The following is a 27,178-nucleotide window of genomic DNA, read 5'->3' on the forward strand; positions in this document are numbered from 1 at the left end:
AAAAAAAAATCAACAAATATGTGCAAATGCTGCAAAGATAAAAAAAATTAGAAGAGCTTCCAAAGAGTTGACATTCTATCCACACGTGTACAATGCATAGAAGTGTGACAGTGTGTTTATGGGCACAGGCATACACGGAAATGGATAAATAAATACAAGATTTTATTCTCGAGTGGTCCACAGAAGCGCCCGGGTCCGGAGCTGCTGCCCCGCAGGCAGGGCCACTCGTGCCCGCGGACCCACGGGCCAGGCTGGTAGCGAGGACGGCGCTGGCCGGGCACGAGCCCATCTCCCCGGGGCCCGGGCCGGGCTGTCCCGCCTCTCCCCGACACCGGTCCGAACCCGCCGCAGGCTCCGGGGCTCAGCCGCATTCCTTCCCGCGCCGCCGGGCCCGGCCGTTGCAGCGCGGGTCCCTCCCCGCGCCCGGCTCGGAAAGCCGCGGTCAGCCGGCCGGCCCTGCGGGGCGGCGTCTCGCGTTGCCCCTGGCGACCGTCGGGCGGCGTCTCCGGCCGAGCGGACGGAAGGCGTGAGCGGTAGTACGCGGCGTCTCTATTGGTTGGCGGGAGCGGACGGGCCAATCGGAGGAGAGGTCATTGGGAGGCTGGCTGAGAGGCAGGAAGAGGAAAGCCGAGGCGGCCGAGGGGGAGGAGTCGGGAGCTGTCGGTTGAAGGAAGATGTCTTCCCGAGGACACATTGGAGATCCTGAGGTAGGGGGAGGCCCGGAGCGGCGGGGAGAAAGGCCTGCGCCCCTCGGGCCGGGAGCAGGCCCCACGCGGGCTCCCGGGGACCTCCGCCGCCGGGTGGGCGGGGGGCCGAAGTGACGGAGACCCTGGGGAGGGCCGGGCCCGGAGGCCGCTCGGGGCCGTGGCGTGGGGGGCGGCGGGGCGGCCGGCGTGCTGGAGGGGAGCCCGGCCGGAGCCTCGTAATTCCCTCGCTGTGTGGCTGCGGCAAGCCACGTCACCCCGCTGCCTTGCAAAAACCTGAACAAGGGGGGAACAAAGGAGAGAAAGGAGCTCCCGGAGGCCGGCGACGAGGGCTGGGCGCGGAAAGCTTTTCTGTTCGGGGCCTTCCGAGCGGAGCAGGGCCGGAAAGGATAACCGGCCCGCCCGGGCCCCCTGCCGCCTTCTTGTTGCAGAATTTAGGGCAGCCTGCCTTGTGTGTGTTTTAGACAGGCTGCCTTGAAATAACTTTTTAACATAAAGTAGCTTTATACGGGTCCAAGTTTAAATTGATTCAAAAGTCATTTCCATTCATGGATTTAGTCCTAATATGTGGGAAGACTAGGTGGAAAACATGTCCAATGAAGAGGAGGTAGTTTAAACTGGTGGAAATATAAATCTGCTTCACTAGTTGCAGATGATTTAAAAATGAACAAAAACACTTTGGGTCCTGTTCTGAGTTTTTCAAATCCTGTCCTCTTACATTTGACTCATTTTTTCTAAATTTTTCTCCATGTAACTTGTAGACCATCTTTCTGTCACTGTCACTCAGTCACTCACTGACTGAGAGGAAATGTGTTACAGTGGAAAGGCCGCTGGCAGGATTTGGAGTAAATCGGTTCGTGGGATGAAACAGTTGTAGAAAAGACAGTGAGAAGGTTGTCTTTGCACATTCTCCTTACTGTAATAAATATAATGTGCAATTCCTGCTATCTGCCATGGTCGTCTTTGAGGATGAAGGACAGCCGTAGAACAATAACTTGTTACCAGACCACGACTGGAGTCCAGTAGGAATCCCTTAAGACACTAATTTTACTACTTGACTCCCTGATTCAAAAATCTCCAACTGATTCCAACAAAATGAAATTCAACCCCCTTAGTATGACATTTAAAACCCTCCACAGCTTTGCCCATTTTTCAGTTATTTTCTCCCATACCAACTTTTGATTTCAGTCAAACTGTCTTAAGCTTGCAAAAATTGCAAAATTTTCCCTGCTCTAACCTGTTCACTTATATTGAAATATGATATTTCTCTCACTCCTTTCTCCCAAATGAAATTCCAACCTATAAAATTCAACACTGATGCCATCCACCTTTATGAAGTCTACTTGATCATCCCAGCTAAAAATGATCTCTATTGCCTCTGAATCTTATGATTAAGTATATTAAGAGAGGGAAGGTGTAAAGCAAATTACTATTTGAAGTCTCAAGGGTAATAGGTTATTAATAACCAGGGAGGTGAAGAGGGAAAGTTTCATGAAGGAGAGGACAAGGTAGTAATTGAGTTAGACTAAAGGATGGATAGAAATTCAGTAGAAGAAATCTAAGGTGAGAAGAAGTATTCCAGGAAGAGGGAGCCAGGTAAATAAAAAATTGCAGAGATGGCAAAGTATTTTAGGGACAGAGAATTGTTGAACAACAGCTTTATTATAGAATGTGTGGAGGGGATTAATATGAAAACAGATGGCTACCTTAAGCGATAACATCAGGTGGTTGTAGACCTTGAATTTAAAAGAGGCTAAAGATTTTTGAGACTGCTAAAGGAGTTTCATCAGAGGAATAACATGACCATATATCTGTACATAAGAAAAATTATTCAGCTTAACGCCATTGCCTTGGGGGAAAAAAAAAACAAAACAAGAAAAATTATTCTGGCAGAATTCTGAATTTCAAAGAAAGAATTTTGGTTATGTATGATCATGGAAGTAGTATTTGAGCTAAGCAATTAGAAGACACTTAGATATATGCAAGGATGACTGTTTTATCTTTACTGTTAAATTGAAGAAGCCAAGGGCCATGACTTTATACAACTTTGTGTCCTCTGAGAGGCCCCTTGTATTTTGGACCCTCAGTTAATAGTCAAAATAACTGATCTACCTTGGAATGTACTTTTCTTAGCCTTCCTAACTTCCAATTTCAAGGGACCTCTATATGATTAAGAGAAAATCATTTCTTGAATAGAGGCAAGCTTTCATTGGAGAAAATTATAAAAAGTGAACTGATAAATTTATGGATCCTTAGCAATAGAACACAAGTAGTGATTAGATTTGGTTGTCAAAGTCAAGAAGTTAAACTGATTACTGTGGCTTAAGAGAGGCTATATGGTAAAGAGCCTAAAAGATCTATCCCTAGGTTCAGAGAAGACCAGAATTGTAAAGTCCTGCCCTTGACTCATATTAGCTGTCTGGCCCAGGACAAGTAAGTCACTTCACTTATTGGTATATCAGACCACTCTAAGACAGGTGTTAATGATCTTTTTTTATGTCTTGAGCTCCTTGGACTGTTTGGGGAATCTTTTGGACTCCTCCTTAGAGTACCTTTTTTAGATCAATAAAACACATGGTATTGCAATGAAACTTTATATTCAAATAACAGTTATCAACTTAAAAACAACTTTACAAATCTTAGGTTAAGAATCCCTGCTCTATATAACTTTTAGGTTAGAGAGCACTTGGTTATCTGCATTGGTAGAGGGAGTTTCCTCCCCAGAATTTCCCTGTTCTAAGAAAATTACAGGTCTGGACATATGCAGTAATAGGTTAGGAGAAAAGAAGCATTGCATCTTAAGTGAAGTGTATGGCTTTCATATGAACCTATCATTTATTTGTTGGCCTCTAAAGCTATCTTGTGGTCATTCTCTTCGGTGCCCTCTGCCTTACATGACTGGCCTACCTAAAATCTTAGCTGCTGTTTCCTAAACATTTTCACCCTCCCCTTTCCTTATTTTTCAATTAGCCCAATTAATGTGGCTTTTCTTTTCTTCCAGTTTCTGACCAAAAGGATTCCACAGAACCCAAAGTATCAGCATGTCAAGACTAGACTTGACACTGGTGAGTAGGGATTAGAACTTTGGAAAAGTCATGATCAAATTAGTAAATTTGTTTAATGACAGAGTTATCTTGGCAGGAATTAGCCAATTACAACTGGCATGAATCCCAGTTAAAACCTTTTTAACCTAACCTTTCTGAAGTCTGACCCAGGCTATATGCTTGATGTTTTTGTAGGATGAAATTTCCTCATTTACAAAAGTGGAAATAGGAATAGCACCTATATTGGTGTTTGAGGGATGGAGAAACTAAGGCACCAAGAAGTTTCATATCATGCTTATTAAGTTGAAAAGCTAAAACAAAATATCATCAACTTTTCTGCCATGTATTTAACATATTTCTTCCCTTAAATTGGAAACACTGTATTATATATGTATTTACTTTTCAATCATTTGAGAGTTTGCTGCTTGAAAGTATTCCATGGTATTAATATATTAAGCATACCATGGACAGCTCATAGTCACAGTTCAGACTGATTATCTCCCAGTAGCTGTCTTCTGCTGTGACTTAAGAAGAACAATCTCATGAAGCACTTTGTCTAGTTTGCCTCTTCCTCATAGTGCTCAATTATGTACATCGTTCAAACAGACTTAATTGTTTTAAATAGACATAGTGCCAAAACATACAGCTTCTATCTTTAAACAAGGAATTCAATATTTTATAAATATTCCTTCTTACAAAGTCCCAGAATGAGAGATGAACAGTATATCTGAAAAGAACTGGAAAAATTGAGGATCAGAGAGACTCCTGAAGTCCCTTGAGAGTCTTAGGAAAGGGACAAGAATTTGATGACAGAGGAATCCTAGCTCTCCAAGAATCCTGGGGTTCAGTATACTAGCCACTAAGCTTGGCTTTCTCTGCTGTTTTTCTCCTTATCCATACGACTTCTGTATTCCAATACTGTCAACTATTCATCTTCACCTGTCTCCCTATGAATGAAATATGATTGAGCTGGAACAAACTTTTCTGTGAGGTATGCACCCAAATTAAGAATACTTCATTTGGGGACAGCTAGGTGGCGCAGTGGATAGAGCACCGGCCCTGGAGTCAGGAGGACCTGAGTTCAAATCCGGCCTCAGAACACTTAATAATTACCTAGCTGTGTGGCCTTGGGCAAGTCACTTAACCCCATTGCCTTACCAAAAAAAAAAACCTACTGCCTTGAAAAATCTAACAAAAAAGAATACTTCATTTACTCTGGGATATGCCAACTTAATGGAATTCTGTGCACCTAAAATTTTAAACATTGAGATTAATTTCAAATAGATACTTTTTCATTTACATTTCAAGTTCATATAATTTCAAAGTTTTTCTTTTTTCTGAAAAAAAATCTCATAATTTTGATTTCTCCTGGAGGATATTTCCTTTTCTCCCTCTGAAATCAGGGCAAAAGTTTAACCCTGTAACAATGTTTGTACAATTCTTAAATTTTTTATAAAGGAGATGATTACAGTTAAATTTTGCAGCACACTTCAGACCCTTGTATCCCTCCACATGATGATCTTTCTGATAAGCTACCTTTTAATTGACTTGATTATGATTTGGGGGAAGCAGATAGAATTATTTGTTGAAAGCTCAAGTTTGGTTTGTTTTTTAGTGATTTTTTTAAGTCAAATAAATTGGAATCTTTTTACTTTACTTCGAATTCTTTTATTGCTCTGTGAATTTTGTGACCCACTGAAATGTGGGCTTGGAGTACACCCAAGTGATTTGGCCCTCCAAGTATAAAAAAAGGTTCATTGCTAGTTTCAAAGGACTCTGCAGTCAGAGCAGTAGAAATAAGCACAAGGCTTAATGAATATTTGGAAATCCCAGGCTAAATAGATGGATCTTCAATTTTTTTCTTACAAACAGTGGGCGATTCAGAGTTAAACTCAAGAGGTTATGAATTCCGTGATATCATTTCCTGTCTTCAACAAAATTAATCTACTCCTGAAATCTTCAAAGACCTCAGTCTTCCTCCTGGGTAAAGATTCATTTTTTTCTCTGTATTGCTGAATCTGCAATTCACTGGAACTTCAATACTGATTTGTAAACAAGGCCAGAAATCTCAGATTTATTTTGAACCTCCATTTTTTTCTTTTTTTTTTTCTCTATGTACTTCATAAGTCTAAGAGCATATCACTGACTTTACAGGGTGTTTTCAGAGCATTATTAATTGGACTCAGTCCCCAGTGAGATTTCTTGTGTATTATTCAATTACCTTTCCAATGTTCTCATGTTTTCTCTTAATTATTTTTCATGGTTCCTCCTCTGACCAGAGCTGCAATCTCATTATTCACTCACTCATATAATCTTTGGTCACCACCTTTATCTTTTTCTAATTTAGAATTTTCTTGACTTTTCAAAATATCCAATCTCTTGAATCTTCTGCTTTCCATTATTTTCCTTATTCTGCTCTACTTTTTATCTCCACATTCTCTTTGTCTAAATATCTGCTAACTGATGTTGATAAAGAGAAATAGCTCTCCCTTTCATGATTTCTATCCCTCCAAATCAAGAGCACTTCTTTTCAGAGAAGGGAAGTAGGGGAATATAGCTATGTCTCAGTCTAGACATCACTGTCTAGAACATTTCCTTATCTTATTAGCAAAATGCAAATGAAATTCATGTTATAGGAAATAATAGAAAAATCCTATTAGATATATCTAATAAATGAAAACTACACTTGGCTGAGTCAATGTTAAGATTTTTCTATTGCTTTTAATTTTAAAATTTTGATATTTGCCTTATTGTCTCCTTAGATTGTAGATTTCTTAAATGATGGGCACCAAAAAGGCCATTGGACTGAGTATCAGGATACCTATTAGTCTTGACCTTGGCAGTAACTCACTTTCTGACTGAGCAAGAGTTGACTAAATGGCTTCTAAGGTCCCACTTAGCTCTAAAATTCTATGATTATCTGAATCTTTTTTATATATTCCTAGGCTACTTTAAAGCCCAGTACAGAATTTAATATATGTACACAACTTTTAAAAATCACCAATATAGAGAAATTCAAACTTAAATTCCTTGAAAATTATGGTATGGAATTTTTATTTTTTGTTTTCTTGTATTACAAAGGGAATTATTGGCTTACTTTAACAATAACAATTTATATTTATAAAGTACTTTAATGATAAACATCCTGTGGGATAGTGAAAGTATTCTTATCCATCTCCATTTTACTGATGAGGAAACTGGCTCTTAGAGATTGATTTTGCCCACAGCCGCACAGCTAGTTGAGATCTACTTCTCCTGGCTCCATGTTCAGGGCTCTTTGAATTATAATATAGTCTCTCTCTGTAGTAAATTTCATTCTTTGAACAGACACTCATTATATGAACAGATATTCAGTTAAATGCTTATTTCACAAAGGTCACTCTACAAGAATTAGATAAGACATTGTCACAGAGCTTAAAGTCTAATAACAAAGATATGATATGTAAAGCTATGAGAAAATTCATAAGAAAGTACAGGGTAAAGGGGCAGCTAGGTGGCGCAATGGATAGAGCACCAGCCTTGGAGTCAGGAGTACCTGAGTTCAAATTTGGCCTCAGACACTTAATACATATTTAACTGTGTGATGTTGGGCAAGTCACTTATCCCCATTGCCTTGCAAAAATAATTTTTTTTTAATCAAATAGATCCTACTATCAGTTTCATTAATAGAATGTACTGACCACCAAACTCTTGAATGAACTGTGAGACAGTATGATAGAGAGCTATCAGCAGAACTAGAGGCTAGAAGGATGCCATCTCATTTCTTTTCAGGAAGACCAGAGTTATACTTTTAGTTGATGTTAGTGAAAGCATTTAACTGAGCCTTAATTTCCTTATTAAGTAATATAATACCTCAGAGATAAAATTTGATAGGGCATTTTGTAAACCTTTTAGCAATGTAAACATCAGCTATTACTATTATTTCTCTTATAAAATAGGATAAAACCAGATTCCTTCCTTAGTTCTACAATTGAAACAATACATATATGCACCATCTTCCCTTTTTGTGTCTCACTATAGTACTCTTTATTAGATTCTGAATCCTTAGGGTAATACTAAACAGGTTTTGATCATTTGTCCTAGATTTGGCTTTTGGCTTTGTCAGTGGTTTTTATTGACTTTGAATGACTCCACTTCTATGACCACACTAACCTAACTCACAGGGTTGTTGTGACATTGCTACAGACAATTGTAAAACTGTTTTGTAGAATTTGAAATACTGTATAAATGATCTGTATAATTGTTTAACAATGACTAAAATAAAATAATTAATAAACTTAAGACGATATAGCCATGGATGTAAAACACTTCGTAAGTAGAAAATACTTTATAAGTCATATCATGGAAAGCATTTTCAATAATAAAAACTTTGTGATCAATATTCACTGTTGTTTTTTTTTTCTATTGTATTTTCTATTGACCCTCACCCACTGATGCTGAGGTGATTTCCATTTGTCCAAGCTACCTCACAAACTGACTGTTCATGTTTTCAAAATTGTGTATGTATGACATTGAACTCTCATTCAAAGGTGTTTTCCAATTAGGGAGAGAATTTAGTGAGTCAGATTAGAAACTCAGAGGCTCTGAGTTCTGATCCTAGCCCTACTGCTCCTCATCTTATGATCCTCAACAAGCCTTCCCCTTCTGGTGCCTCAGTTTCCCCATTGATGATTATTTCCTCAATAAAAGAAGCATAAAACTAACATTTCACCTCACAGCAGAATAACACTGGATTTATAATTACAAATTGCTAAAAATCACTATGTGTGTGGTGCTGTGCAGACAGCCTTAGATGTAAAGTCAGAAGACTTGATTTCAAAACCTGGCCCTGCCTCTTAAACTGCCAGCTTTTGTGACTCTGGGAAATTCATTTATTCTTTTTGGGCCTCAGTTCATTTATAAAGTGAGAGGGTTGGTAAACTGGATCTCTGAGGTCCGAAAATCTATGATCCTATAAGGAATATATTATCTTCCCCCCATTGTAGGAGTAAATCTCACTCACCTTTGCCTTTGGAATGGGGCTGAGAAAAGGTTGTCTGGGGACAACTTCTGAATTCCTTTAGAGTATTTTTGTTAGGTTTGTTTTTTTTTTGCAAGGCAATGGGGTTGCCCAAGGCCACACAGCTAGGTAATTATTAAGTGTCTGAGACCGGATTTGAACCCAGGTACTCCTGACTCCAAGGCTGGTGCTTTATCCACTATGCCACCTAGCTGCCCCTAGAGTATTTTTAAGGACATTTCTAGTGTGAAAAAACCCAGGGAAGACTAAAAGACTTCTTGGATGGACATTTCAGAAAACTAATGGTCTGTGAAAGAACCTTCAGGGTAGAAATGATTTGAATCTAGGCCAGATATTCCAAGGTTGCTCCCAACTACAACCAATCCCTCCCCTATAATGTACCTGGAATAGACTAAACCTGCCTGAGCACTAGGACCAGGAAGGGGATATATGATGTAGTTAACACATGTAGTAAAACTTGATTTTAGGTTGGATTTTGGAAATAACAATATGAAGTGTAAATGATAACTGAAATAGTAGATTATTTTATGTATGTGTTTAATGAATGTCCTGAATTTCAGTCTTTGACTCAAACCTGAAAAATAATTTAGAGGAATTCTTCATCAGTCTAGTTACTACCATCTTAAAGATATTTGTTTTTTCTAAATTTGACCTGGTTGGTCTCCCAAAGATGAGAGTACAGGTAAACTTTATAAAAGAAAAAAATCAAAAGTTTTTTTTTTCCTTTCTGAGTGGCCCAATAAATACTTGCTGAATTGACTTGAAGCAGACCCAGTTAAAAAAAAAATCTGATTGAGAGCAAAGATCCATCCATTTTTTGAGTGATCATGACTGGCCTAGCTTTTAATATTTGAAAACTTCCCAAACCACTTGGGATAGAATTCTCCTATTATAGACCCAAGACCCTTTATAGGGAACTGAATGTGATCCACCATAGTGCTAACCTTATTTCCTAGAAAATCCAGTCCTCCCTGGGTTTGACCAGGTTGTGTGTGGTTCAGCTCACCACACCAGCCTGGCTTCTAGAGAAAAGGAGAGAATATGCAGGCCCAAAGGATGCTTTAGGGACTGCTGGTTGGATGACACATACCCAAAACCTGGGCCATCCAAGGGAGTTAATGACTCCCTTCTTGACATAGAATGATTATGGTGGAGTAGGCAACACTGACCTGGGGCTTTAATGTGTGAGTCCTCTCAGGTGAGGAAATTCCTCTGCCTGAGCAGCTTGCAACTTCTTTTCAAACTGGAATCTTAGCAACTAAAAGGCTTTTAAATGACTTTGCCTGGGAAGGGGCTATCACATAGCCAGGATGGGTCAGTGATACCTGATCTTCCTGACCTTAAAACCTGCTCTCTATTCATGGTAGGATAAAAGGGAAAAAATAACTTTAAACGAGGAAAAAAAAGAGGTGAAAGTTAACCAGGTAGTGTCTTTAATGTGCTGTGGCTCTGAATATTCACTGGTTACCTGTGGCCTAAGCTGTATTTCTCCAAAGCATTCCCCTGCCTTTTGATGAATGGAATAGTCCACAAAAAAAAATATTTACCTAGCCATTGTCCAGAATCCTAGTGATAGTTGATAGTTTTGTTCCTCGCTCCCCTATTCCATCTCATCTTCTTTCATTAAAAAAAAACATTTAAGGGGCGGCTAGGTGGCATAGTGGATAAAGTACCGGCCCTGGAGTCAGGAGTACCTGGGTTCAAATCCGGTCTCAGACACTTAATAATTACCTAGCCATGTGGCCTTGGGCAAGCCACTTAACCCCGTTTGCCTTGCAAAACCTAAAAAAAAGAAAAACATTTAAAACCTTTATTTTTTTTTTTGTAGGTAGCAGTATGACCAAATACACTGAGAAACTAGAAGAGATTAAAAAAAGTAAGTAACACTGAAGATTTAAAGAAATTGAAGTTGTATACATGCCATTTACTTTTTAATCCTTAGTACTGTGGGTAATGGTGGTGGTAGGTGAATTTCTGAGAGAGACAGAGAAAGAGAGACAAATAGAGATACTGGGGAGGGTGAGGGGTGATGGGGGTGATGGTGGTGATGGGTGGGTAGGTGGATGTCTGACAGAGAGAGTGAGACAGACACACAGAAAGAGAGAGAGGGGGTGTTGGTGGTGGGTGGGTATCAGACAGAAAGAGTGAAAAAGAGAAAAGGAGGGAGAAAGAAGAGAAGATTAGAAAAAGGGAGAGAGAGAAGAGGCAAAGCCTGGGAATCAGTCTGATCAAGGGCAGCTTGGAGACTTGATCTTCTGCCTCTGTCACAGTCACTGCTCCATGAGCAAGCCACACCTCTCTGATTATCTTGAGTAAAATGTCAGGCTATAAAATTGAGACTTGCCATCTCAAGGCCCACTGGCCTTTTTTATTTCATTCTTGAGGGGAAATTAATGTTGAAAAGTAGGTTATGGGCTGATGGTTGAGCACTAGAATCATAAGGACAGCATGCTGATGACAGGACTGCCTGCGAAAGGCTCCCTTAGCAGTTTGGAGCAAATTCCTGAACTCTATGTTTTTCCATATTTTAGAGAAGAATAATCTTACTTTATGAGATTTATTTTTTTATTTAAGGCAGTGAGATTAAGTGACTTGCCCAAGGTCACATAGCTAGGTAATTATTAAGTATCTGAGGTCAAATTTGAACTCAGGTCCTCCTGACTCCAGGGCAGTGTTCTATCCACTGTGCCACCTAGCTGCCCCCAAGGTTTTTTTTTTTTTTTTTAATATGGCAAACCATAAAATATGACTGAAGTGCTTTGAACTCCTTTTAGGTATAATTATCTGCTTTTAGTTCTCCCCAGAGAACATGGCCACTTCCTGTTTTTATTATTTTGGGGCAAGAGCAAGATACTGTCTATTGAATCGAATTGTAATTTCTCATTCTAGCTATAAAGCTCTTATAAAACCTGACAGGCCACAATCACACGTAACATGGAAGCTGGGGCAGGAGGTAGTGTTGCTTCCTAACATGGGGTTAGTCATTCCCAGGTGGGAACATTGAAGCATTTATAACATAGAATAGTGCTCAAAACAAAGCAGAGAGATGCCTTGAAAGAAAAGCCCCAGACCTGGGCCTGACCATTCTGACTAGAAACAAAGAATTGTTTCCAAAGAAACTTGTCCAGTCAGGACATACTTTTCTCTTGACAAAAACCTCTGGATTTAAAAGTCCTGTTCTGTTTGTATACTTTGGGGGGGGGGGGGGTCCCCAGAGGACCAGAACTAGAATCCAAGCTCTGCTGCTGAAGATTAACCCAAGGAATTCCTCTGGACCTCAGTGTCCTCCTCTGTAAAAAGAAGGGCTTGGACTCTGTGACCTCTGAGGTTCCCTCTTGCTCTAGCTCCATCTTCTATGTAGATACACTCTTAGGAGAACTAACAATAAGGACAAACCGCTTTGGTTTTATGGCAAAATCTCCCCTTGTTCTCTCTCTCTGTCTCTCTCTCTCTCTCACACACACACACACACACACACACACATATAAAGATATGTGTATGTATATATATATATATATATATATATATATATATATATATATATATACTTATACACATACTTATAGTCACAAAATTTTTTTTACCAGTACCTTCACTGAAATTTATTGGGTTTAGTACAGAATTTTTTGTCATCACTGCTTTTCTCCCTTCCCATTTTTTTTCAGTATTTTCTTAATATTGATTGCTTTTATTTTTTTATTTTGCTACCTAGAGGGCAGTCATTTTTATTCACAGTCAACTTTTTTTTTAAGGGACTATTGTTAAGATGAACATTTAAAAAAATGGCCTTAATAAGAACATCTTGAATGATTAAAACTTTCAAAAGCTCTCTTACTCACCCTTATTTCCTTTGGGTGGTGCCTGAGTCAGTGATGGCATTTAAAGCAGGTTGAGCAGTGTCTATGTTGGCTGGGTAGTCTCTTATTCTCCATTAGAAGGGCTTCACTGTAGACTTTGTGAAGAAGATAGTCAAGTCCATTTCAAAATCTTATCTTCATAGAAATTTTTACTTCTTTCTATATTGCTCAAGTCCCTGTAAAAAATCAAATTTCAGTTGTCAGTGTTGTTACAGCATTGTTTCGTTAGTAACAAAATTTTAAATGGAAATTATATCCTCAAAGAAATACCTTTGGAACTGAGTACATGAAGATACTTCCTTCACTTTCCCTCTTTGGAGTTATGGGGTTTCCTTTTAGCAAGACAGGAGGTAAATATCACTTTGCTCCACTCCACTTCTGCCTGATTACCTGACTAGAATTACTTTAAAATCTGGTTTAGGAACTAAGTCCAGGAAGATGTTTCCTTCGCTTTCCCCATTTAGAGTTGAAGGTTTTCTTTTGAGTAGAAAGGGAGGAGAATATTACCCTGTTTTGACTCTGATTACTTGAAAATGCCGTGTCTTTCTGTTGCTATCTCGACCACAAACCTTGTTCTATTACTTCCTTTGATTTCAACTTTCCACTGAGTCTAATTTCCCTTTCCTAATAGCCAACTCACATTGAACACTCTTAAGCACAGAAAACACTTTGTCATTGAATAAACTTTCAACTGTACCTGGGTAAATAAGGACTCTGTTTCTATTGGCTTTTTATAAAGATTCTCCTTGATTTCTCACGGATAGATGACACTGGGTTAGATATGGCTTAAAACACCTCAGACAATTCCTTCCCTGTGCTTCCAGTAACTTGAGAGTAACAGACTTAGAAGGCAAACTTATTGGAAAATCAAAACTTGATATGTTATCTGAAAGTGGGATTATCTGTCTTCAACCCAGAGTTTTTGAGAGAAGCCACATTAGTAGCTGGTCCATTTTTAAAGCTGTGTTCGCTCTTGGAAGGACGTACTGTTGGGGCTTTCCAAGTTATAAATTTTTTTAGTTTTTAAATTTACTGTTAATATTTAAGCTCGATCTTATATCTTAATAATAATGTCAGAAAGTCCAAATGGTGGGTGTCCTTCTAAACCAGAACCAGGTATGTTCATGCAATACGCTAGTATGATTTTTTTTCCAGTACTTTTGACTAGAAGAGTGCAAATCTAGTTTGTTTTAATTCTCTCTTTTTCTGAGGTTTATGCCAAACATTTGAGGGGTGGATGACAGAATTTGTTTTCTTGATGACAGCAATCACCATTTCACTTAAAAGGAAATTTCAGTTTTTTGTTCTTTGGATTTAGAATGTGAAGGATGATGGAGGAAGCATTTCAACACTATGTGACCATTCCAAAGGAGCCATTGCTATTGTCACAGTGCAACATGATGTAAAGCTCTGGTGACTTTGATTTTCTCTATAGGTTGATTTCAATACCAACATTTAACCTCAATGATTTTGAAGAGTCAGTCAGGATGGATTAGTAGGATGCTGAGTGTTTAGACCTTTCTTTTAAGAGACCCAACCTTTTGAATTTATATTCTGGCAAAAATTAGGAGTTTGTTTTTATTCTGGTTGTTGCATCAAGAAGGGCCCATATCTTAATTTTTTTTAGCCTATTATGGGAAACTAAATTGCAGGAGCAATTGCTCCTTTAGGATGTTTGAGAGCCAGGAAATCCTAGTTTCCAGGAAAATATAGCTTTGAGATTTTAGTAGAAATCTGATTGTTAATATCATTTCCTGACTATTGATCTTATACCTTTCTGTCCTAATTAGATATTCTGTTATGCATATTGTTAAATCAAAACTAACTTCCAACAAAATAGTAGCCACATCTGTGCTAGGTTTTCAGACCATCCCTGGAAAGCATTAGTAATAGGTTTAATCCTGCTTTATCACTATATGCCTTGAATTGATGTACCATTTGTGAATTAGTCAAAAATAGCAATTATTCAATTGACCTTGAGTTATTCTCTAATCTTATCTAAGGGGTCATAATGACAAATGCAAAAATTCAAGAAAAGGGGGAGAGTTTAACATGTAAAACTTGTAAGGATGGCCATGATCATCAGAGAAGGCCTGAAGGCATTTGCTTTGCACCTGCCAACCTAAACCCATGTGGAGTAAACTAGAGTTCCTGTGATTGAGTTTGGGACCTTTAAATTCAGTTGTAAAAGATGCCATTGATTTGAAGAAACTACAAACACATAAGCCTTTGAGTTATGACTTGCTGAACTCAAAACTATCAAGAGACTTCTAAATTTGTATTGATGCCTACCTCATTTGTGGTTCTTAAATGGGATTAGAGAAAAGAAAAACTAATATTGGCAAAGCACCAATTGCTGCTTTATAAATAGTGCCCATTTATAAGTAATACCCTGTCTCATGGGCAGAGTTTGCACTCTGAAGAGCTTAGCTATTTAATTTAAATTATCTCTTCATAAGCTTGTCTTTATTTAATAAAGATTGAGAAACAATATTCTGTATACTTTGATAGCTACAAAGAATTGACTGTAACAGAAAAGGACAAAATAACACAGAAAAGAATACTTGTTCATTCTTGTTTTTCAGATTATAGATACAAAAAAGATGAGCTTTTCAAGAGGCTGAAAGTTACAACTTTTGCCCAGTTGGTGAGTTTAGTTGCCTTTTGTCATATTTTAAAACCACTGCTTTGTACACTGTCATGAAATGAATTTTCAGACTTGGATTCTAATGCTTGATGGCTGGTTTCTTGCATTTATTCCCTGGCTCATTTTTTCATATTTGTCATTTCATCTTTCCATTCGGTATCTTATAAAGTACAATCTCATGCTTTCTACTTTGAAAGTAGCCTTATTTAGAGTTTGATGTTTTCATTTTTGTTGTACATTAGAGTTACTAGTTAAAATCCATGTCTCTAGATCTGCCCTGGATGATGTAAAACAGTGATGTCAAATTCATAGGAACAAGGATCATTAATCTACACATACGGATCCCTGTGAACTGCATATTGAGTTAGTTTTTAAAATGTGATGTTATCTATATTTTATTGTATATTTATTTTTTATGAAAATTCCCAATTACATTTTAACCTGGTTTGGGTCATGCTTGGCATTTTTAACACCTATGGTTTGAGACATTTGTCTTGAGATAGGTCAGGTGATCTCTGAAGGCCCTTTCCTTTGTTGTACTTGATTTTGTGTCCGTTTTTCCTTTTGTCCTTACTTCTCCCATGAGTAAGTTTTGCCATTTTAAAAAGGCACCCTCTTTGTACCTGCAAAATTGAGTCTTCTGAGTCAGAAAACAGGAGTCATATTTATGGATTATCAGCTCCATTGAGCTAAGGCCTGAAAATTGAACCCTCAGGCACAGATCTGTGATCTTTGAATGAAAGTTAAATGTGAGAATAAATAATATTGGAAAAATTATTTTTACACTATGCAGTCCTGTCATGCCATTGCAAATGTGTTAGGGTCAAAATGCAAAGTTTCAAAATTGCTTATGTGATGCTTCTATGAAATCCCTTCCCTTCGTCTCTCAAGTTTATTGTTAAAATGTTTGAAGAATTATACCAATGCCAGGCATTGTGTTGGGTCCTGGAGATAAAAAAGGCATTAATAAAACCATACCTACCTATAAGGAGCTTATATATAGCATGTAAATATATGAGTATATACTAACTATATACTGACTAAATACAAGATCATATTGAATGAAATCAGACATAATTCATGTAGGAGGTGGCACTTAAGCTGAGCCTAAGAAGTAGAGTCAGGATAGCTTAGCTTAAGGGGTGAAGATGAGGGAGGAAATGCATATCAGTCCCAAGGTGAGGATGGCAGAGGATCCTGGGAAAAGACTTGGAGGTGATAGATGTAAGGTGGGTGTGTGTGGGTGGGTGGTCTGTATTTGAACCTGTTAAACAATAGATTATGGGAGCTTATTGATCAGGAAAATGGCACAGTCAGATCTGTGCCTGTGGATTCACTCTAGGATAAGTATTGGAAAAATAATAACCATCCCTAGGACCTTGTAAGAGAGTCACAAACACTATGTTGGGGACTTTAGAGTTTGGTTTCAGCCTGAGAAGTTTTTTTTAACTAAGGAAGGGGCTTTAATATCAGAGCTTTTCTCCACCTGCTCCAAAAAAGTAAATTTAAGTTGTCTAAACAGATGGACTTAAAAAGTTTTATTCTTCTTCTTCTATTAGGTCATCCAAGTTGCTTCCTTGTCTGATCAAACACTAGAAGTGACAGCAGAAGAGATTCAAAGGCTAGAAGGTAAAAACAGTGGCACTAACTGTTAGGGCAACATTTGATGAAAAACAATTATTTGCTGATCCCCTGTTGAAAAATACCAATAGGGATTCTGAGACTGGATAAGTTTATTTATAACAGCATCTTCTCCTACCCTTAGAAGAGTGATGAATGGTAACTTAACAGTTCTTTCTAAATGCCTTTTTTAAAATCTCTATAACTTTGTACTTTTTTGAGATTTTTAACCTTAGAATATTTAGATGTATTTTAGATATTTTCTCTCAAATGACAAGTAAAGAATAAAATCCATCAGTTGTGCCCTTATAAAAATGGCCTCAGAATTAAAACCTCTACTTTGTGTCCTGGAGTAGCCTTCAATAAAATGAGTGTTTGAGGGATTGTTTGTTTTTAATTGGGAGAGAGTGTTTAAGTTGAAAATGGATTGCAAGACACCTTTCTTGGGGAGCTTGATTGAAAACATCAGGTTTGTGCAACTGTAATTTCCCTGGGAAAGGCTAAAGAGACTTTTAAAAGGACAGGATTTATCTTGGGCAGGTGGGTCTCAGTCATTCCAAAGGAATAAAGACTGTTTTATAGACAAGGTAGGTAGGTACTGATGGATTCTCCTCATATTGTCTATCCCCAATTTTAACTTGGACTATGTAAGCAATCCCAAGTCTGGTTCTACAATTTAGCATTGAAATTAAAGCATAAAAACATCAGAGACTCTCTGTTTCCTTTTAGGAAATAAAGGTGTCTGTAAGAACAGTCAGTTAGGAAGTCTTAGGACACCATGATGTGTGACTGTTTAGTGTTTCAAAAATACTAAATCCAGGAAGTGCCATTTCATCTTGTCCTTTGTGTACCTGTGAAAGGGACAGTTTGGGTGCCTGGGGTGGATTGACTCACCTTCATCCTTTCTCCATAGATCATAATTCTGCCCTTGCTATTCCTAATACTGAAGACAAGACCAATGGGAAAGGCAGTCCCACTGAGAAGCCACCCAGCCCCATTCAGTTCATCAGCAATACAGGAGCCGGGGAATCTGGCCGGTCAACACTACAGAGGTAACCTCCTCTTCCTCTTCCCAATCCCCACCTGCTCCCCTGCTACACTGGCTTGGCCAGAGCTTTCCCCCAGCCCTTCTGCCTCCTATGGCTCATGGTAGGCACTGTCCAGGCTGGGCCCCAGCTCTGGCTGTTTCCCCTTCTCCCCCCCCCCCCACCCAGGTGCCTGCTCAGAGCATGGATCAAGGCAGCCTGCAGCTTTCAGCCTCAAAATCCTCCAGAGCTGGCATCTTGTGTTGGCCTATTCTCCATTCAGGCTAGCAGCTCCTTAAGGCATGCCAGAATCTGGGGTCAGGAAGACCCGAGTTCCAGTCCAGCCTCAGATACTGTCTGGGTGACCCTGGCAAGTCATTTGACCTCTGTCTGCCTCATTTTTCTCAGCTGCAAAGTGAATAGGGCCCAGCACATAGTAGTATTTAATACAAGCCTATGTCCTTCCTTCTTTCCTTCCTATAACACAACAACCTTAAATCTGGCCATCTGTGTCATGAAGGTCACAATATGTTTGATGTTGGTTACAAATAATATCTCATTTGTTCCTCACAACAACCCTATGAGATAGATCCAATTTTAGAATCTCCATTTTATATTGGAATATAGCTACCTGTCTGCAAATTCACCCTTATTTTTAGATAAACAACAAAAATTCAAGTCCTGATGAGAGTGGATTCCTTGTGTCATCTTATAATCTTGTCCTCATTTCATCTGAGATATTGTGCTATGGTAGGAAAGAGCCCAAAGACGTCCATTCTAATCCTGTCTCCAACATATCCTAGCTGTGTGACCTTGAACTTTTGCAAATTTGAGTTTCTTCTTCTGAAAAATTTGGATCAAAACTTCCTGCCCCATCTGTGTCTCACAAATTGCAAAAATCACTGTTTTAATATGTGAAAGGTCCATAAAGATTAATGTTAGGCTGAGGAGAGCTAGTGTTACTGTTTTTGGTGGTGCTGCTGCTGTCTTTACAAATACTGACTTTGTCTTGAAGAATTCACAAGCCCTCAGACTTCTAGGGGCAATATTCATTTTCTGTGAATTTTTAATCCTTTATGGCTCAACAAAAGGCATAACTACTTTATAATCTTTTCAGTTTATTAGGTTTTAGTGGGAATTTTGGTTCAGAAGGACGAGAAGAGAAATATAGATAATAGTGACATTTCTGTAGTTGGGTACATTGATCTTACTAGTTTACCAAGGATCATAGAATAATAGATTTAGAATTTGAAAAGTACCTCTAATGTCCAGAACATCCCAACATTTTACAGATGAAAGAACTCTGAGGCAAACAGAGGTAAAGCGATTTCTCCCATAGAATTTGAATCTAAGTCTTCCTGATTCTGAGTCCAGCCCCCCTAACTACTACATCCCACCACCTTGCTAAAGAAATGATAATCCTTATCTTTTGTTTCAAAAGAAGTGTATCAATACTTAACCTTTCCTTGGATATCTAATTAGAGACTACCAAGGAGTTTAATGTTGATTTCAACATTGATTCACGTTACCTGCAGGATTGATTTTAAGACCATTCAAGGAGATTTCTTCCCATGACATAATGACTTCGTGATTTATCCTAAAACCAAATGGTGATATCTGAATTCTCATTCCACCTCTTCTGGGATTCTTTAATTTAAATGAGATAATATTTGCAATATTTGCAAAATGATTCTTTAATCTTAATATACTATGGGGGCAGCTAGATGGTGCAGTGGATAAAGCACCGGCCCTGGAGTCAGGAGTACCTGGGTTCAAATCCGGTCTCAGACACTTAATAATTACCTAACTGTGTAGCCTTGGGCAAGCCACTTAACCCCATTTGCCTTTGCAAAAACCTTAAAAAAAATCTTAATATACTATGTAAATGCTAGATATTATTTCTTATATCGGGAAAAGAAATAGGAAGAAAGTAACCATTTATTAAACATGTACCATGTGCTAGGAACTGTGCTCAGAGTAGTTTGCAAACAATATCTCACAACAACCCTACGATGTAGACACAGTTTACAGTTTTAGGATTGCCATTTTATAATTGGGCAAATTGAAGTTGACAATTAAGTGACTTACCCAGGGACACACAACTAGTGTCCCAGGGCAGGATTGGAACTCAGGTCTCCTCGACTCTAGGCCTAGGATTTTATCCACTGTCACACCTTGCTGCCTCTTAAGTAAAAATACTTTTTTTTAAATTTTTATTTAAGGCAATGGGATTATGTGACTTGCCTAAGGTCACACAGCTAGGCAATTTTATTAAGAGTCAGAGGCCGGATTTGAACTCAGGTCCTCCTGACTCCAGGGCTGGTGCTCTATCCTCTGCACCACCTTAGCTGCCTCTTAAATAGAAATACTTTTGACACATATTGAGTACTTAGTTTGACAGATATTGAGTGCTTAAGTATGACACACATAAATAATATAGATTCCACCACACAAGTATGTAATCAAGCTAGTATAATTTGTTGTTGTTTTTAATATGGGGTTTATGAAGCTAGGTATTCCTCCCACTTTATAAGGGAGATTTCACCTGTTGCTTCCAATGACCCACCTTCCATGAAAGCAAAATTGAAGCTGCTCTTCTCATAAGAATACCAAACCCAGAGCCTTGTCCATTGCCCAGCAGTCATCCAGCTTTGCAGGAGCCTCCAGAGCACACAGGCAAACCTTCCAGAACCAGATGAGGCATCATAGCAAGGCCTTAGTAGAAGACAGTATCATATTGCATAAAAACAAAAACTCCTGCCCTCTCAAGTCCCCTGCTGTTTGCCCCTTTTCCTGCCTCTTCAGAGTTCCCTTGGATTAACTGTTCCCCTTTCTTTCTCTGAATGCTGCCCTTGTTGCTGGTGGTAGCATGTGCCCTTCAGTGCATAACATACATTCTTTGAAGGTAAGTGCTGCCACATAGATGCCCATTCTTCTTTGTGGTGTTATTGAGGCCAGCAGTAGTGAGAGGATGGGCTGCCATTTAGCATTTGCTTCTCTCCTTGCTAAAGAGCTGATGACTCCCTGGTGGTCACTGGCCTGTTTTTTTCTCTTCTCAGCGTCATCAGTGGTGTTGGAGAACTGGACCTAGACAAAGAGTCACTGAAGAAAACAGAGCCCAACTCTAAAGATAAACCTTATCCAGATTGTCCCTTCCTGCTGCTAGATGTCCGAGATAGAGATTCTTACAATCAGTGCCATATTGTTGGAGGTAGGAAAGAGAAAGTCACAGTGACATGGGCCAAGGGACCAATCTGTTTGTTAATGTTGAGCCTGCAAATGCCCCTCACTCAGAAGTTGAGAAAACCACATGGGGGAAATAGTTCATAAGGATATTTATGATTCATTTCTCCATAGGGTCTAAAAAGGAGCCTCATGGCCAGGAAGCCTTTTCTTTTCTTTTTAAAGATTAGGGCACAGCCGAGGAAGTTTGAATATTTGCTTATAATTTCCCTTTGCCTGAAGTGTTTTGGGTTCATTACTTGCTAATTTGGAGCAGGCATTTTTTTCTATTTCTCATTTTAGTTTTAAACTGACTAGGATGGCAGCTGGGTCCAAGCTGTGCTCAGAGAAATACTAACTTCCTAAATCTTTTCTTCTTTTTATTCCAGCTTACAGTTATCCAATTGCCACTTTATCTAGAACCATGAACCCTTATTCAAATGATATTCTTGAGTATGTATCCTTCAGAATATCTTGAGGATCCAGGTGGTACATCAGATGTTATCAACACCCAGCACTTGCTGTGGGAGCCTGGAGGGGCTGCGATGGGTATTGACATAAGAATTTCAGGTCTCAACTGCTGCAAGATTACCAAGTATTTCCAAAATACTTTCATTTTATACTGTACCAGACAGAATTATTTTTCCCCCGCTGTAGATTGGGTTCAGGGTAAAATCAGGTGGAAATGTCTGCTTCATTGGCAGCCAACCCTAATGCATTTCTCAACAGTTTCCCTCAATAGGCAGAGACAAATGTTTTGAAGGGTGAAACCAACTGCTGTGTTGACAGAGACTGGCTTTCACAACCTGTTGTTTTCTTCAGAAACATTTTTTTTCTTATTTCATAGATATATATTCTTCCATTAGAATGTTAGTCCTTTATGAGGAGGGATTGTTTCATTCTATGTACTTAGATTGCCATAGCCTAGAACAGTGCCTATCTTATAACAGATGTTTAATAAATAATTATTGATTGATTAGTTGGTAAGAAAAGAATTATAAAACTCAGATCTCTGATCTGCCCAGAATCATTAAGTGCTAAGGTAGTGAACTTAATTCATTTGAGAAATAACTAGGAAGCATGTCAGGAAAAGGATTGAGCCCTCTGTTCCCAGGCCAGTACTTGCTCAGGCTGCATCATGCCCTCTGGACTGTAGACAGCAGATCCAGAGCACCAGCCAAGGTCTTTAACTTGTCTCCTTCCCCCGAATGATTGCCATGCCTCAGTAGATCATATAGCTACAGCAAATGTGCCTTCAAAGGAAAGATTTTTTTCTGAATAGGTTCTTATAAAGGTTTTCTAGGTACTCCTGGCTATCTCCTATTATTTACATTGTCCAAATGTTAACCATTTCCTCTGGTTTTCTCTGGTTTTGGGAAGGTCAGTTCAGTTGATTTCCACTTAAAATTATAAAGTACTCACTAAAGGCTGTAAGAATCTTAACTAATCTGACTCTTAGAAAAATGCCCATGGCAAGATTATCATCCTCTATGATGATGATGAGAGGATGGCCAGCCAAGCAGCCACCACCATGTGTGAACGAGGATTTGAGAACCTTTTCATGCTCTCTGGAGGTGAGCCAATTGGTTTTTTTTTTAATTTTGTTTTGTTTCTTATTAGGTCCTAAAAGCAATCTTTGTACACACCTCCTTGAAAACCTTCCATATTCCCTTTGTCTCTAACTCTGAGAATTGCATTTTATTACTGAAATCCAGTAAACAAAAGAAGTGGGGCCCTGGGAGGGGAGATTAGAATTCCTCATACTGCCAAAAAGAATTCATATTGTCTGATGGTATTTGATTTGATACTAAAACAGTTGAGAAAGATTGCAGTTCTAAACACATCAGCCTCATCTCTGTAATACACATAAAGGTTCTTCTAGGGATTGATATAGTGCCCCATTAAATGATCTCTTCTCAGGTCTGAAAGTCCTAGCCCAGAAATTTCCCGAGGGATTGATTACTGGGTCATTGCCATTGAACTGCCAGCAAGCACCACCTCCTGGGTCAGCACGAAAGCGATCCAGCCCCAAAGCGCAGACTCTGTATGCTGAGAATAAGTGGAGATTTACCCCAGAAGATTTAAAGAAGATAGAATATTATCTGGAAGAAGAACAAGTTCCCCTGGAAACCCCTGGTAAGAAATATATGTGCATGTACACACACACACACAAACACACACACACACACACACACACACACACACACACACACAGATATGGAATGATTTTAAGAAAAATCCAAATCATATTCATCACCTTAATTTTCAGCTTGATCTTTAGAAGTAACCAGGATTCTGCTCATTTTGCTCTGTACAGTACTTCATATTTGATTATAACTTCATACTGAAAAAGCCAGGTCTCTCACAGAGCCTGTAGGTTTTTACAATATCTGGGGGTGGGAATGAGGTGGGGTTCAGAAAGAGCAGTGACAGGAAACACAGGAGGAAAGACAAGGGGATAACAGGTGTCCCTCAAGACAGAGTATCTCCTAGGTCCATGACCTAGCTTTGGGAGGGGCCTAGAAGGCATTCAGTTCAACTGCTCCATTTGACCTATATCCTCCAGGCAGGGCTGGAGTGGGGGTAAAAAGAGACATGATGACCTTCTAATGATCCCTTTTTTTTTGGAGGGTTTAACTCCATTCATCTTCCTCATTGGAGCCCTCTCCACAAATCGTTTCCTGTCTCATCTTCTCTTGGTCTGTTTTCTCCTTTGCTTCAGGAGTAGGGTGTGAAAGATGACTGAGGAGCACTGGTCCCTCAGGTGGGACCTCACAGTGTCTGTAGGACATTGGACACAGAATCAAGCTTTCAGCTGTGCCTCTTCCTTCTCCTTTCCAGGCCGACTGAGCCGTGGCAACTCCTCTGTGAGGGATCTCAAGGTCACGGGTGGCAGTTCCTCTGGAAGGGATGCCAAGGTTACAAGTGTCCGTGGCAGTCAGAGTTTGCCTACTGGGAACACCGTCAGCGTCCTGAACCCCCGCTCACTTAGCGGCGGCTACCTTCAGAGCAAACCCTGGAAGTGATGACCTTGTCAAATAAGTTATTTCCCATTTATGGGAACCCCTAAGCACTTCCCAAGTTGGTAATTTTCAGAAACTTCAGAAGACAGTGACATGTGTAATGGAGACCTCCTTGGGGAGGATTATTAACAGATGACCTTCACAGAAAATAGAGATGTATGACAGGCTCTAGTCTGTTCCTTGCTGTTTACAGAGTTTTGAAGTCATCAACTCAAATAGGAAAAGAAATATCTTTAGTGTCTTTTGTTCTTAGTGTGCGCTAGTCTGTTTATCGGTATCCCTGTTTTCCCCCTTGTGTTGTAAATACTTCATTCATGTTCCACTGGTTGGTGTTTCCCAACAATATCGTCTTGCCATTTACTACTCTTGATTTTATGAAGGAATTATCAACCAAGCTTTCAAGATGACTTCTTTAGGAGTTGTCCCAGGAGATTCTTAGAGTCTATCCTGAGTCTATCCTACCGACCATCTCCACACAGATATTGACCCACTTCCTTACAAGCTACCTTCCCAACCAAGGTTTCAAGTCCTGCCATGAATCTGAGGGCTGGTGGCTATGGGTATTGATCTGCCCAATCATTTCAGGATGTAGTAGAATAATCCCCTAGAACTTCCTAAGACTTGTCTCTTGATTACATTTTTCTGAACCAAATATTGGTGATAGTGTTCACTCATCATAGCTCAGAAGTTCTGTTACTGCATGAGAACCCAAATGGTTTATTGGGTCTAAAGGGCAATCATCTTCCTGATTTATTTATTGGTAGTACAGTAGAAAAGAGGGCTACTTGAAGTCATCACCACTTTTTCTTGTCCTGGAGCTTCTGACTGAAGAGGGGCAGGTTGTATTTAAATCTTTGTCCAGTCCTCAGCTCCTGTTGGTCCTTGCTTACCTCCTGTGTACCCCTGCAGCCTATTTCCTGCCCCAAATATACAGTATTAGTTGAATGGTGTAATCTGTCCAACTCCTTTCTTATTTCTCATTCCTGTCTTGAATTCTGACAATGTAATTATGAGAGTATTGGCTGTGGCTTAGGCTGGTATTTCTAATTTCAATATTAACCAAATTGAGCTGACTAATCAATTCTGCTTAACCTGTCAAGAAGACTGTGGGTAAAGGTAAGGTATTCTGAAATGCTTATGGCCTGTCATTTATAGTTTTGATACAGTATGACAGTATGATCTTTCAAAATCCAAATGAAAAAATTCTCTGCCTTGCCTTGCTTTGCCTTGACCACTGTTGTTTTTCTCTTCACAGTCAAGTTCCCCAGGGACACAGCACTCGAGGGTAAGAGGATCAAATGAAGTTAGACAGTATTTCAGAGAGGCCTGTGAGAATACAGCTTATCTGAATTAGGGTATGCTAAAATGTAACCTTTTGTTTTAATTTCTTAAATGTAGCATTTTCCTGGGTTTAGGAATCAGACAAATCCAAGACATTGTGAAGAAGGGAGAATAAGTCATGTTTGAAAAAAATGCTCAAGAATTTTTTTATTAAAATTCAGCCAATATTTTGCTACAAATCCAAGACATTGCGAAGAAGGGGGGGACAAGTCTTGCTTGAAAAAATGTTCAAGAATTTTCTTATTAAAATTCAGCCAATTTTTTTGCTAGAAACTTGTTGCCTGAGACCTTCGGTCAGCCTTCCAGCTGATGCCAAAATTCTACAGTGTTTATTTCTTCCTTAAGGCACAGATAGAAAAAGGCATTTTTTTCAGCCCTATGTACTCTTGAGAAAATCAACTTATCTCAACATTGACAAGATTTTCAGCCATTTGATGTAATCTTTAAGGAAAAAACATAATTTTATTGCAGAACAAAACCCTCTCTGTCATTTGGGAATGGTCAGCCAGGACTTCTACTTACCTTCCTGCCCCCATTTTGAAAATTAATCAGTGTCCTCCCATCACAGTTTTGCCTTTTGTTCCCATTTGCTCCCATGACCACATGACACTAGATTATTAGAAACTTTATTATCTGTATATATTTTTATAGTATGTTTACTGAATCTTAGTTTTGCTGCATGTTTTAAATTTCAGAGATATTTTCAGAGTTGAATGTATTTTATAAATATTTTTGCATAGGTGTAATAGTTCTCCGGTCCTCTTGGTAGGGCTTTTAAATTAACTGGGCCTCAAAAAATCTGTGCTGATTTTGCACCTTACATGTTACTGTCAGACATTCTGGATAAGTTTTTGTTTTATGTTCCATCAGTTTTTAACATTTTCCCTTTAATAGTTTCCTCATTAGCTTATTGGAGTGGTGTATTATTGTTCAATTGATCAGTGATACTCTGTGTGATTGATTGTTTGAAGATTAAAGTAAATGTACAGTCCTTCATTTGTTGTTTGATGTTGCTATATCTTGTAACTCTTGTAATGTACCAGCTTCCCTCATCCAACCTGATGAAATGATGTAATCAATTCTAACCTAGTGTAAGTCCCCAACTACTAAGCTGAACTTGGGGCTCTTTAATATGCTCCTTCACTTATTCACTCACTCACTCCATGAAAGCAACCTTAAACTAATTTATTACTTGTCTTAGTATTTCAATATGCCATATGGTTAATAGCTAGCATTGCAGGGTGCTTGAAACTTAATGAATGGAAGGTATTTTATCAATATAAACTTAACATGAATATATTTCCATCTGAGCAAAAGTGAAAGCCAGAGTTTCAACCATCTGGTTAAATAATTTTAGAGATAGTTGGTTAAAAAGCAAAAACAAAAAAAAGTACTTTGCTTGTATTTTGTTTTGTTCCTTGTGTTTTGTTTTTTTAACAAAAATTAGACCTGAAGTTTTTTTTAAAACAAAAATGTCAAATCTAATTAGCCACAATCAAAGGAGGAGTAAATCAGAATTAAAAGAGAACAAATATTTTCATTCATTACGTGCTCAGAGTTTGCTTCCATGGTGCTAGTTTAGACCAAACTAAGATTCTTGAGTCTTTTTAGGGTACCAGAAGGAAAAACTTCAAAATTTCCCCTACCCTTTCATTTCTCTGAGAGGAACATCTCT

General features: G+C 38.9%; 1 protein-coding gene across 1 annotated transcript; it reads left to right on the forward strand.

The window, feature by feature from the left end:
• Positions 1–419: 419 nt before the first annotated feature.
• Positions 420–26,494, forward strand: CEP41 (centrosomal protein 41). Its single transcript, XM_074193690.1, is given in 13 exon segments — positions 420–707; positions 3,706–3,769; positions 5,621–5,688; positions 5,690–5,732; positions 10,597–10,644; positions 15,211–15,272; positions 16,832–16,901; positions 17,806–17,944; positions 20,977–21,128; positions 21,529–21,596; positions 22,599–22,713; positions 23,060–23,275; positions 23,981–26,494. Coding segments are annotated over 13 exon segments (1,263 nt in total). The 5' UTR covers positions 420–674; the 3' UTR covers positions 24,166–26,494.
• The last annotated feature ends 684 nt before the right edge of the window (positions 26,495–27,178 follow it).

This window comes from Macrotis lagotis, chromosome 7 (assembly GCF_037893015.1).
Source record: "Macrotis lagotis isolate mMagLag1 chromosome 7, bilby.v1.9.chrom.fasta, whole genome shotgun sequence".
NCBI classification, from domain to species: Eukaryota; Metazoa; Chordata; class Mammalia; order Peramelemorphia; family Peramelidae; genus Macrotis; species Macrotis lagotis.